The sequence below is a fragment of the Lathyrus oleraceus genome, chromosome 7 (genome assembly GCF_024323335.1).
Source record: "Lathyrus oleraceus cultivar Zhongwan6 chromosome 7, CAAS_Psat_ZW6_1.0, whole genome shotgun sequence".
Taxonomy (NCBI): Eukaryota; Viridiplantae; Streptophyta; class Magnoliopsida; order Fabales; family Fabaceae; genus Lathyrus; species Lathyrus oleraceus.
The window spans coordinates 196,737,941-196,752,573 of record NC_066585.1 but is presented as its reverse complement, the minus strand read 5'-3'; the positions used below and the strand labels follow the sequence as shown (position 1 = coordinate 196,752,573).

At 44.3% G+C, this 14,633-nt stretch overlaps 1 protein-coding gene across 1 annotated transcript in view; it reads right to left on the bottom strand.

Annotated features, from left to right (window-relative positions):
• Positions 1-223: 223 nt before the first annotated feature.
• Positions 224-14,633, bottom strand: part of LOC127102887 (uncharacterized) — a gene marked incomplete at its 3' end in the record, with an annotated part of 48,874 nt that continues 34,464 nt past the window's right edge. The window contains exon 3 of the mRNA XM_051040208.1: positions 224-815. Within this exon, the coding sequence (XP_050896165.1) occupies positions 224-815 (592 nt within the window). The remainder of the gene's footprint in view (positions 816-14,633) is intronic.

The following is a 14,633-nucleotide window of genomic DNA, read 5'->3' as shown; positions in this document are numbered from 1 at the left end:
TAGTACCAGGTATCAAATCAATCGAGAACTCAACTTCACGCTCTGGAGGTAATTCATTCACTTCTTCTGGAAACACATCAGGAAAATCACACACCACAGCTAGATCGCAAATCACCAGTTTATCTTTAGCCTCCAAAGTCGCTAACAGCATAAACAACTCTGCCCCATCTACTACTGCCTCATTCACCTGCCTTGCTGATAGAAACAAACTCTTTCCTTCCTCAATCTCAGGAAAAATCACAGTTTTATCAAAACAATTGATATAGACTCGGTTAAACACCAACCAGTTCATACCCAGAATAACATCAATCTGCATAAGTGGAAGACACACAAGGTCCATTCCAAAGTCTCTACCAAAAATACTCAAAGGACAATTTAAACAAACTGAAGTAGTAGTCACTGAACCCTTCGCAGGAGTATCAATCACCATACTTCCATGCATCTCAGATATCTCTAACTTAAGTTTCACAGCACAATCCAAAGATATAAAGGAATGAGTCGCACCAGTGTCAATAATAGCTACAAGAGGAAAGCCATTAATATAACACGTACCTCGGATCAAACGATCATCTACAGAAGTCTCAGAACCCGATAAAGCAAAGACCTTGCCTCCCGACTGATTCTCCTTCTTCGGCTTAGGACACTGTGGACTGATATGACCCAACTCCCCACAGTTGAAACAAGTCACAGTCTTCAGCCGGCAATCTGCAGCCAAGTGACCACCCTTGCCACACTTATAACACTTCTTCTCATTACTGGTACACTCATGGATACGATGTCCAGCCTGACCACACCTGTAACACTTAGCAGGGGCACTAGAGTCTCCCCCACTAGGCCTCTTCATCCCACTCTGTCTCTGGAAACCTTTGCCAACTGCATACGGTTTCCCACGATCATTCTGATTCTTGCCTTTCCTATCAACCCTCTGCTGATAGCTCTCTGCTCTAGCCTTGGTATCCTGTTCAAAAATCCTGCAACAGTCAACCAAATCAGAAAACACTCTAATCCGCTGATATCCAATAGCCTGCTTGATCTCGGGACGTAACCCGTTCTCAAACTTCACACATTTCGAAAATTCCCCAGTAGCCTCGTTATAGGGAGTATAATACTTCGACAACTCTGTGAACTTAGCAGCATACTCAGTAACAGACCTGTTACCCTGCTTCAATTCCAAGAACTCTATCTCTTTCTTTCCTCTGACATCCTCTGGAAAATACTTCCTCAGGAATCTCTCTCTGAACACAACCCAAGTGATCTCAGCATTCCCAGCAGCTTCCAACTCAGTGCGGGTAGCAACCCACCAATCATCTGCTTCCTCTGACAGCATATGCGTACCGAACCTGACCTTCTGGTTATCGGCACACTCAGTCACTCGGAAGATCCTCTCAATCTCCTTCAACCACTTCTGAGCACCATCTGGATCGTATGCTCCCTTGAACATTGGAGGATTGTTCTTCTGGAACTCACTCAGTTGACGAGCAGCTCCCATTCCCACAACATTTGGATTCCCTCCAAGTACTCCAGCTAGCATACCCAGAGCCTCAGCAATCGCAGCATCGTCTCTACCTCTTCCAGCCATCTCTATTCTGAAAACCCAACAAACTAAACAATAAGTACTGATAGGGTTACACAACACCTATCCCGTACAGGGGAACAAAATAATTACGACTCGACTCGACCGACTATGCTCTGATACCACTAATGTAACACCCTTCTAAAATACCCCAAATATTTAATTAAAATAGCAACATATAAATCAGAGTAATTATGCAGTTAAGGGTGTCACACAAACAACTTCACACCATTCCTCAAAGTAGATTGTCATGCTCATTTATTTATCAAATAAAACGTTTGCATAGTACGCAGCGGATAGAAATTAAATCAATCATGCGGAACATGTAACACAATTACATGTAAAATTATTCGACAAGGTAAAACATCCCATCCCGATGTTACATCTATCAGAGCATGACCCACTAAGGAGACTACACTAGACTCCAAGCACTAGCTTCTACTCAATCACTGCTCGTTACCTGAAAAATAGTTGTAAGGGTGAGTTCCTCAATCGATATAATAAGCATTATAAAACATCATGTAATGCTAAGTAATTTAACACATTAATCACCCTAATCACATCACACGTTCGGTAACGGCACATCAATTCAAATATCATACTCAATACCAATACAATTCATGCTCATACTCAATATCAACACAAACACACGTATAATATTGGAATACATCCATTCATATTATACGCCATACACATATTATGCAATGAGACTCCATGCATGCGGTACCGACTATTTGTGAACATATAGTTCACCTCACCGTCCAAATCCAGGCACGGCTACCAAGCCCACTAGTCCCACTCATTTGAGACCTAGTGACTCACTCACTAATTCCTCACCATGGGAATTAGCTACCACCCCAAGGGCCATGCTATGCACGCTAATTCACCTAGCATGCAAACATCAACAACAGTCCAAAATGACTAACTCACTAATTCCTCACCATGGGAATTAGCTACCACCATAAAGGCCACAATATGCATGCTAATCACCTAGCAATGTTAAATCATCAACCACAATTCGAGAATAGACATATGCTCACACTCTAAGCCATAAAACAGTCTATTTCACAAATGCACACATAACTGATACATTCACAAGATCATGCATACCATCACACATCATCAGTATTTTATCACATAAGCATATCAGATCATGCCAAAGAACAACCACAGTATTAGCATACTCTACTAATACCTATACTACTCAAAACAACGGGAAATGATCCCTAATATATCGTACATAAGCTAAATCACATTACTCAGCTGAACAACCAAAAACTGCACAACAACAGCACAGAAAAATCACAATCCTGCCCATACGCGTACTGCCTAGTCCCATACGCGTATGGCCCATTTCTCAGCCAAATCCCATACGCGTAACACCATCTCATACGCGTATGCTACGCGTATCACTTCCCCATACGCGTACCAACAGAGACCAAACTACGTTCAAAACATCATCTTCTTCATCCATACGCGTATTGCCTAGTGCCATACGCGTACCATGCCATCTCATACGCGTACTGCCTAGTGCCATACGCGTATGACCAGAAACCAGACTTCCAGATCTGCTATGGCTTTCTCTGCTACGAGATCTATCCAATCCAACCTTCCACAGTCCAATTTTACACATTATTCGTTCATATCCTCTAACACAATTCATACCCTATTCGATTTCACAAAATCTAACATTATTACATCTAATTCCTACGAATTTCCTCCATTTATAACCTAATTTCGTTCATCCAAAGGTTCACAATTTCATCATGCATCATTCAATTCAGAGGTAAATCAATGGTTTATCACTATCCATTACATATTATCCCATAATACCCATTAAACGATGATAAACCCCCCTTACCTGAGTTAATCCGGCAAATCTCTGAGCTTCAAGCTTTCCTTCCTCTCTTCAACCCTTGTTCTCTGGCTCTTTTTGCCCTTTTCCACTTTTCAGTCTCCTTTCCTTTTCACGTGAAAATAACCCTTTTACCAAATGGGACCTTTTCTAAATTCCAACTTTTATATTTTCCAGTAATTATAATAAAATAATCCAATAATAATAATCCCAATTATTTAATTAAATTAATAAATATATTATTAACTTAAATTAAATAATTATCTTATTTTATCGGGGTGTTACAAGTTCCCGGTATCCAGACCGAAGTGGCATTCAGGCCAGTCTTTCCCGATATTCTGATCGAAGCAGTTTCCGGTATCCAGACCCAAGTGGCATTCAGGCCAGTCTTTCCCGATTTTCAGATCGAAGCAGTTTCCGGTATCCAGACCGAAGTGGCATTCAGGCCAGTCTTTCCCGATTTTCAGATCAAAGAAGTTTCCGGTATCCAGACCGAAGTGGCATTCAGGCCAGTTTCCGATTTCCAGATCGAAGTGGTGTTCAGACCAGATTTCCGGTGATCAGACCAACATTGATACTCTCGTATTCTGATGCTTAGTGTTCAGACTAATGTGCGGCGTTCAGGCCATGGGTATTCCTGTGTTACCATTTATTTTGGTATCCAGGTCAACTTTCTCTTTCGGTACTCAGGCCGATTTTTCACCGTACCAGACGGATTCTTCTTTTGAGATTGCTTCTTTGCCGATTCTGACAGGCATTGTTAACTATTTCATGGGGATTCAGGATCAAAATCCGGGTCTTCTTAGTATTTAATCATCTCCCACTATGATCATATGAAGAACGTCCTGCTTCATTTCTCTAGTTGAAGACGCTTAAATAGGGGCAACTGTCATACCCCGATTTTGGTCCTGAATTTTTTATGTTTGTTTAACATGCTTGGCCTAACCTTGGTTTTGTATGAGGATTGTGGTTTTGATCCAAAGTCATGGTGTTGTGATTGTGGATACCTCTATGGTCTGGGTCATCTGAACAACCAAGTTTCTTGTGTTTCTAGCCACTTGCCAGTCATGTTATTGGTTCATGGATACTATGTCAAAACCCTAACCTTATGGTCTTATTTCATGGTTTTGTTCATACACATTATCAGTCAAGTTATTTTCTTTTCAAGAGTCAAACATTCAAGTTATGATTAAACCAATTGTGAAACCAACTTCAAACCATTTTGTTAATCCATTTCAATTTTATTTCATTACATTTGATTCCATACAAAAAATACACAAAAATTGACACTTTGACCAATTGTTGACTTTGGTCAACAATTGACTTTTTGGTCAACTTTGACCAAAGTCAACCCTAAAATTCTGAAGCCCTAATTTCCCAAACTTGGACATAATCCCATGTTACTTTGCCTTGATTAATCATCCAGTAGACATGTTGATTGTGCTTTCACCTTGCTGCTTCGCTCACAAGTACCCTTGCAAATGCCTTGACCACTATCACAAACCTACAAAACACAAGTCATGAGTACTGCAACACAAGAACCAACCTTGCAATCAACTTTGCCTAAGTCAACACTAAGCATGGTCACATGAGAACCTAATGCACAAACCAAGCCATGAAGTACTGAACCAAATGGAGTTAACCTGCTGCATAATTGCTTGAAATTAATTCACACCCTCTGATATTCCAAATGCAATGCATAACAATTGGTTTAGGCCTGCAGAACAACACAATCTGCAGCATGACAGCAGTTCATCCATGTCCATAATAAAATCCTGCAGCAAAACAAGGCTAGCAGACTCAGTTATCAGGGCAATGTAATGCAAAGCACTGTTCTAGATAGTGTCATGGTTCAGGAACACAACCAACCAAACATCAGAGTTTCAATGCATTGCTGTTAGAATCATGCTAAGACAACATGCAGCAGGCAACAAAACAGTCAGCATACAGTTTTTTCAATAACAATTCGCCACCAAACGATTCTATTAAAGGAAGCAGCAATGTTGAAGCAGCGTCTTTCGATTCGGACCTGAAAAAAATGCCAAAACCAACAAAATGCCACATTTGGTAGATGTCGCGGGGCTTGATGATCTGTATGATATGAAAATTTGTCTGAAGGAGAGATGAATGTTGTACTTGCTTGGACGCATTTACGCTCCTTGCTGTCGAGGTCAGATGCTTTGTCGGAAACAACTCAAGGAGTCAAAGAGGCTTCTGTAGCATGGAAAGAGTTGCTGTCCACCATTGAAAATGACAAAGCGTCTAAGATTAGTATAGACAGCCCAGAAAATCAAAATTGTCCATTCTCTGTGACCACACTTGGCAAGACGGTAGCAGATAGTGGAATCACTCTGAATCTCCCTTGTGGTTTGATCATAGATTCTTCTATTACATTAATTGGCATACCTAATGAACAAAGCAGTAGCTTTCAGATTGACCTAGCTGGACAAGAGCTAGAAGAGGAGCCATATCCTCCAATTATCTTGCATTATAATGTGAGTCTTCCAGGAGAAAACATGACAGAGGAGCCGTATATTGTTCAAAATACATGGACTAATGATTTCGGGTGGGGAAAAGAGGAAAGGTGTCCTGCCCGTGGTTCTGCTAACATCCACAAAGTTGATGAGCTTGTTCTCTACAATGTACAAGCCTCTGACTGCATAATAAATCATGCCCATTCGGTGGAGGGAATCTCATGACCTGTATAACAGTCCAGCAATGCCAAGTCTTCTAAGTTATGGCCATCAGTAGGATTAGCATACACACTACATCCAACATGAATGATGCACTTCCATCCCGCACCTGTAAACCATGTGCACAATTATTTCAAATGCCAGCCTAATGCAACACAGAGTCAGATACAACACAACTTCAGGATATACCTTCATAATTGAATGTATACGAGAACCAAAATGTGATCATAGCACAGCATATTCGTGTTCCAGAGACTGATCGCCGCCGGCTTGTCGCATCCGCGAAAAAACAACCGGCGGGCTGAAACAAAAACACAACACAGAGCCGCCACTGCGCGTTATTTATCCCAAGATAGGGAAAGGAAACGCTCAGAGAAACCTGGAAAGGAAATGGTCTCGCGACCAAAGAGAAAGGGTAAGGGAGTCGGTTACGCAAGGGGAAGGTATTAGCACCCCTCACGTCCGTCGTACTCGACGGGATCCACGCTCTAAGAAAAGAAAAGGTTGCTAAAACATCACACACACACACCGAAGACAACACAGGTGGGGTTAAGGGGAAGAGAGCTCGATAGGACGTCGCATCCTATGCCTACGTATCTCGTCTGGAACGAGAATCAGAGCTGTCGTAGTTCGGCTCACGCACGCCAAACAACACACACACCCATAGGCAAACAGGGAACCCGACAACCACTCGATGGAATTACGTCAGCTTCCGAACCAAAACACACACCAGAGGGCAAACGTGGAGCCCGACCGCCAATCACTGGACTTACGTCGGCATCCGAACCAAACACACAATCAGATAACAGGTAAACACACGCAAAAAAGAAAAGGGTGCCCGGAGAGACCTCGCACGGTCTCCTGCCTACATACCTCGTCTGGAACGAGGATCAGGGCGATGTAGTTAAGGGGGAACTACATCGCCCTGATCCTCGTTCCAGACGAGGTATGTAGGCAGGAGACTGTGCGAGGTCTCTCCGGGCACCCTTTTCTTTTTTGCGTGTGTTTACCTGTTATCTGATTGTGTGTTTGGTTCGGATGCCGACGTAAGTCCAGTGATTGGCGGTCGGGCTCCACGTTTGCCCTCTGGTGTGTGTTTTGGTTCGGAAGCTGACGTAATTCCATCGAGTGGTTGTCGGGTTCCCTGTTTGCCTGTGGGTGTGTGTGTTGTTTGGCGTGCGTGAGCCGAACTACGGCAGCTCTGATTCTCGTTACAGACGAGATACGTAGGCATAGGATGCGACGTCCTATCGAGCTCTCTTCCCCTTAACCCCACCTGTGTTGTCTTCGGTGTGTGTGTGTGTGATGTTTTAACAACCTTTTCTTTTCTTAGAGCGTGGATCCCGTCGAGTACGACGGACGTGAGGGGTGCTAATACCTTCCCCTTGCGTAACCGACTCCCTTACCCTTTCTCTTTGGTCGCGAGACCATTTCCTTTCCAGGTTTCTCTGAGCGTTTCCTTTCCCTATCTTGGGATAAATAACGCGCAGTGGCGGCTCTGTGTTGTGTTTTTGTTTCAGCCCGCCGGTTGTTTTTTCGCGGATGCGACAGCTGGCGACTCTGCTGGGGATACAGATATCCGTCTGCTACGGAAACTCGTTCAATCCACTGGTAGGATGAACACTGCTGGAGATATATTTCATTGAAACCCGCTCCACTCGGGGATAGCAACCTTCAGGCCTGACTGCTGAGGAAACATCACTTTAAACCTGCCGGGGATAACCATCTTGACCCAGCTAAGGGATCCATAGACCTTGGATCTGCTGGGGAGTTAGTCCTCACAACTCTGCTTGGGAATATAGCTGGGGACATGAGAAAAGTTGGTACAGAACACCCGTTGACTCGTCGAACCATAGTATCCACCTCCCAATCTCGCATCAGCTTTCCACTTTTGAGAACTCCCAGACTCGTCTGGACCTTTTCTGCTCCATCATCTTGTATTCCCAATCGCTCCGCGCTCGACGGAGATCGAACTCCTGGGATTTATACAGATTTTTCAATTTTTCCGACTTTGAAGAGTCTTCTTGATTAATTCCAAAGGTTGTCGGACGTCTCGTCGTCTCTCCGTCCTTTCTTCATGCACTCGTCCCTGATCGGACTCTGCGGGGAATTACATACTTTCAAGTCTTCCGACTTTGAAGAGTCTTCTTGATTATCATCAAGGATCGTCGTACGTCTCAACGTCTCTTCGTCATCCCTTCACATTCATTCGTCCCTGTCTGGACTCCCTGGGGGTTTGTTTTTTGTCGATAGCTTCCACCTCACAACCTGCAAGTGAGTGAAAATATCCAACAGTACCTGCAAAACAGATCATCAGATAAAACCGTGCCCCAGGCGTGTCAAGATTTCAACACTTGGGTCACTCATCCTTCCAAATAAGATTTCAAGCTTTCAATCTTATAAACATGCATTGGAAGGGACCTGTACGTCTTAAAATGCAAGATTCTTTATCAAAAATATCTGGATGTTTTTGCAATCAAAGCGGTAATGAAAACAAAAAACAAAATTATTTGACTGAATATGCATTTTATTGATTGAAAAAATGTGGCTCAAATGAGCAATACAAAGGAAGCAAATCCTGAAAAGAGGTAATTGCGCACAAGGAAAAATCTATCCTAATGGCAATGTGAAACCCGTGATCTCATCGAGTTCCAACTCGGTTACACCCCATATGTCCTCAGACTCCCCGTGCTTTCTGCCTTCTGAACAAGACGATTCTGATTGATCCCTATCGGGTATTATCCATGATGCTTTAACCAAAGCGCAAACGATCATGCTAGACGCAGTTGTTCGTTTCAATCCCTCTTTTGCCTGGACCGCCCTTTCGGGTTTTCAGTCCACCGGGATACCCTTTTTTGCCCAAGTCGCCTTTTCAGGTTTTCGACTTGCCGGGTGTACAGTTTTTTCATTTTATCCCTAATTTTTGCCCGAACCTTTCTTTCTGTTTTTTTGGTTCGCCGGGATGCCCATTTTTGCCTGGACTATTTTATTCTTTTCGTCCAGCGGGTCTCTTTATACGAAGTATTTTTTAACTGTGTCCGCATTCACAGGGGATGGAAAATCCTCGCCATCCATGGTCGTTAGCAACAAGGCTCCACCAGAGAAAACCTTCTTGACCACGAATGGACCTTCATAATTAGGTGTCCATTTGCCCCTTCGATCGTTTTGAGGAGGAAGGATCCTTTTCAGCACCATATCACCTACGTGATATACCCGAGGTCGTACCTTTCTGTCAAAGGCACGCTTCATCCGCTGTTGGTATAACTGCCCATGACAGATGGCTGCTAACCTCTTTTCCTCTATCAGGCTCAACTCTTCGTACCGGGTCCTTACCCATTCCGCCTCTTGCAATTTCACGTCCATCAGGACTCTCAAAGAGGGAATCTGAACCTCAACTGGTAATACAGCCTCCATCCCATACACCAATGAGAAAGGCGTTGCCCCAGTATGTGCACCGAGGTTCGATACCCAGGATACCAGTTTCCTACTCAATCACACCGTCGGTGCATTCAAATGTTATCCGGGCAACAAAAGCTTATTCACCTTAACCTCCCCATCAGACATCAGAATCCGTTTGGATTCAGGGTCAAGCCCCTCCTCCGGGATCGGTCACTCTCAATCTTTTGATTAGAGCACCTCGAGATGTCCTCATCAGGGAACTCAAACTTCATCAGTTGATAATCCTCCACGAGTTGCGGGCGATGTAATCAGACAATACCCCTTCAATTGCTTTCTGAGAGCATCACAAATCAGTCAACATTCTTTCGCACTCTTGCAACCTGTCCGGTTACTGCTGGCTCTTTCCAACATCTACCTGATCAGATCCATCTCGAAATCCACAAAGTGGTATGAACCAGCATATACTGTCTCAGTCGGCGAGCAGCCTATGCCAAAGTACATCAAGTCTTCTCGAACAGTGAATGTATTGTTTCACAGTCGGTAAACTTTTTGCTTAGGTAAATTGCATGCTCTTTTCGACAAGACGCGTCATGCTGACCCAATACACCCCATAGACCCCTCGAAGGCCGTCAAGTACAGATTAACAGTCTCTCTCCATAGGGAGGCATCAGAATCAGAGGTTCCTGCAACTTATTCTTTTATTTTTCAATGCCCCTTGGCAATCAATATTTCGCCTGACCGTTTGATTTTTCTCTTGAATGGGTTCCCACGTGGCTGTTAGGTGAGATGTGAACCATGACATGTAGTTCAATCTACCTAAAAAACCACGAACCTCTTTCTCTGTTCTCGGTTCAGACATTTTTTTTTTTTTTTACGTAGGATCGACCTCGATTCCTTTTTTCCAATGAACCCCATCAGCTTACCGGCCCGCACTCTGATAGTGCACTTATCTGAATTCAACCTCAGTTTGAATTGTCTCCACTGGTCAAACGACTTGCCTCGGTCTACCAGATGCCCCTCTCCTGCTTGGGACTTTGCTATCATGTCATCAGCATAGCAATTGATTTCATGATGAATCATATCATGAAACAAAGTCACCATGGCTCTCTGATACAGGCACTGGCGTTTTGCTTCTCTAAAGGACAGTCTTCTCTCCATGGTAGCTTGTGCACAACGTCATCGGTGTCCAACCCTGGCATATCCTGGCATGACCAGGTGAAGGTATCCACATACTCCTTCAACAAGGCTACCATTCTGCTCTCGACTTGCCTCTGAAGCGGCCCCAATTTTTTTTTCTTTCCTGACCTCGGCGGTGCTTGAAATAACAACCTCAACCCGCTTCACGTGCGACTGAATCACCTTCTCCTCTTGTTTCAACAACCTGGCTAATTCCAGCAGATCACAATCTTCTTCGTCTTCTTCTTCAGCAAGATAGATTGGATTGTCGAAGTCATATGAGGTGTAACCAAATTGTTATCAATGAGATCCGGAGAATTATTTTTGAATTTAGGGACGAGACAAATCAAAAAAGAAAAATGAAAACAAACATTGCCGTTTTTATTTGTTTTTAAACTGCAAAAATAAATGAAAAACAGGGAACACCGCTTTTTGACTGAAAAACATCCATTTATTAATGATGCAGAAAATGCAAATTATGAACATGATGTGGCCCTTACAATGAACCATTACGTGTCGGGCAACACGCAAGGCTTTCATGCAGATAAAATCAAAACAGAAATCATTACTCTTCCGAATGAGTGACAGTGCTGATCTTTTTAGGCCTTCCAGTTCTGGATTCCCATCCCTGGTGCGCACGGCTTTATCCAACCATCAAACTTGCAGTTACCATCAGTCTCTTCACCCATCCCACAGGCGTGATCCGAATCTTCAGCAATTGCACTCACCATCGCCTGACCATGTGCCGACATGGGATTGGCATTCACGTTGGGAGATGGAGCAAAGTTGATTGCTTTTGAATCCACCAGGTCTTGAACTGTGTGCTTAAAAGCTTTGCAGTTCTCTATGTTGTGTCCGGGCGCACCTGAGTGAAATTCGCACTTAGCATTCTCATCGAAATTGGCAGGCCTCTGATCCGGTTTCCCTGGAACCAATATCCTCGGCTGCACCAACCCAAGATCCTTCAACCTCTTAAACAGAGAGGCGTAAGTCACAGGCGGCTTATCGAAATGACGATCTGTCGTCCTCCTTCTCACTTGGCCCACTGCTCTTTGTGTCCTCTGTTGAGGTGGCGGTTGCCGCTGTTGTGCAGATTGATTACTAGTAGGGATTGTTACCGTATCAGCATATGGGTGATAACGATCCTTACCGCGTTCTCTTTTGGCCTGCACACCACCTGATTCAACTTCCTTCTCAAGATGACCATGGCCAGAGGGCTTCTTTGCTACAGAGCCAGAGGCATTTATTACTTCGGATGACGGAGCCTTTCCCTGAACTTTCTCCTTGATCATCCAACCCTCAATCCTTTCCAATCTCCCGGCCATGGCTTTCTGCCCCAAGGCAAGCCTTTGCACAACACTGAACAAATCCCTCACCATCTCTTTCAATTCGAGGATGTCGGCGTTGAACTGATCCATCAGTCTGGGAGTATTGCGTCTGGTGAAGTATCTGTGAGGACGGGTTGAGTGCAAAGGTACAACTCTACGAGCGCGAGCAATGATTCCTGCAAAACAGCAAACAGGTTAATATGCATGAATGCAACGTCTATCCATATGAGGAAGCTTCTGTCTTTTGATCCTGGTTTCATCGAGACAGATAATAATCCGGCATCCACATTCTGAAATTCATGATGTCTCTCAACCAGAATCTCAATCCATAATACTCCCCATATGGCTAAACATGGGTTTGATGCAGATGAATGCAAAATGAGAATGATGCAGATGTATGCAATGCACTGGGCCATCCTCCAAGTCATCTGGTCATCTGTTGCCCTGAACCACAGCTCGGATCTCTGAACTGATCACAACCATCTGAAGGCGAAAATGTAACCACAAATCCAACTCAAGGGTTCCGAAATAAACGGAAGACAGATATATCATCATCATCATCACCTGACAATCTCTGAGCAGATACCCACTGAATCTCTTAATCGGCCCGGGGAATCCTGAAATAAACGGATCCCCACTGATAAATACCACGGACAGCATTCCGGCGTCTCGGCAATAAATGACCATAAATCTGACTGATAAATATGACTCTGATCCACGGAACAAAAAGTCACCATCTGAGTCACCATCTGAACATGCATCTGAAAGAATCACCCTCCCCTCACAGGTAAATTCTAATCAGGTCATCCTAAGGCGGATAATAGTCTCGACAATCGGGCAGAGATACTCAATGGGTTTTCCCTTTCGGGTGTGCCATTGTAGCTCTCCTGAGATCGTCTCAACCAAAGATCCGGGAAATGATCGGTCACCAGAGTCAACAGTTCAGATGAAGTAACTCAACCAAAGTGGAATATTCCACAATGGAAAGCACTATCAGATGAACCTCGTCCGGCTTGTGGCATGTCACGTTGCAACAATATGCTGATTTAGCAATTGAGGAACGTGAGACCACACTAATCCTAGGTGTATACTCGGGCCTGGGTTTTAGCCCCACTCAGAACACCCACCCCAAAACAGAGGAACCACCTGCACAGAGGACGGCAACATGATAGAATGATGCATGCAAATATTTATGCAAATATATACACTGTTAGAATAATAAATGCAATAAATAAAACAAAACAAGCAACCTAAACTATCCTAGAACGCTAGGAAGGACTCGCTCGGGGAAGATGGACCAGCACAGGTCAACACCTTATGCGTCCCCAGCAGAGTCGCCAGCTGTCGCATCCGCGAAAAAACAACCGGCGGGCTGAAATAAAAACACAACACAGAGCCGCCACTGCGCGTTATTTATCCCAAAATAGGGAAAGGAAACGCTCAGAGAAACCTGGAAAGGAAATGGTCTCGCGACCAAAGAGAAAGGGTAAGGGAGTCGGTTACGCAAGGGGAAGGTATTAGCACCCCTCACGTCCGTCGTACTCGACGGGATCCACGTTCTAAGAAAAGAAAAGGTTGCTAAAACATCACACACACAGGGAACGCAGGTGGGGTTAACAGAAGGGAGCTCGATAGGACATCGCGTCCTATGCCTACATATCTCGTCTGGAACGAGAATCAGAGCCACTGTAGTTCGGCTTACGCACGCCAAACAAGACAAAACACACAAACAGATGGCAAACATGGAGCCCAACTGCCAATCATTGGACTTACGTCAGCATCCGAACCAAAACACACTCAAAAGGGCAAACGTGGAGCCCGACAGCCAATCACTGGACTTACGTCGGCATCCGAACCAAACACACAATCAGATAACAAGTAAACACACACAAAAAGAAAAAAAAGTGCCCGGAGAGACCTCGCGCGGTCTCCTGCCTACATACCTCGTCTGGAACGAGGATCAGGGCGATGTAGTTCCCCCTAAAGGGGAAGAAAATCTAGCCAGAAACCAAGGGAAGACACACTACCAGGGAGCTGTACTCGAGCCTAGTGTTGTCATGCATCATTACCCTATGTTCAGCTTTCTACCTACTTGCACAACTGCAAGCTAATCCTATCTAGGAAAGAAGCAAGCATACAAGCATACAAGCAACAACAGATCAAAACAAGCATTTCAAGCAAGTATTCACATAGCACGCACTATAGCCAATCAAGTGGGCTCAAACAATGGGTTTGACTGCCGAAGCAAGTCATCTGTACATGGGTAGTATTCGCTCTTAACCTTGCCATTGCGAGGCTAAGGTGAAGCAGATGAAAGGTGAGTGAAGATTAGACTTCACAGCTCTTATCCCTGACCAGGGAGAGCTTCAGACAAAGGAGCGTGGGTCCAGAATGGAGGGACCCTTCTACGCTCAAGGACTCTGACTCGATTGTGCAACAGCACGAGATCTTGGGTTTGTGTCCCAATGCATCAACACACAGCCGTGTGAGCAGAGGGACGACTCACAGAATAGTGGGGGATAGATTGCATATCCCTTTGATCCACCAATTGCCTCATAGAGGTCTTTACCTGCTTGGCACAAATGTAAACAACCACAATCATCGCCTCT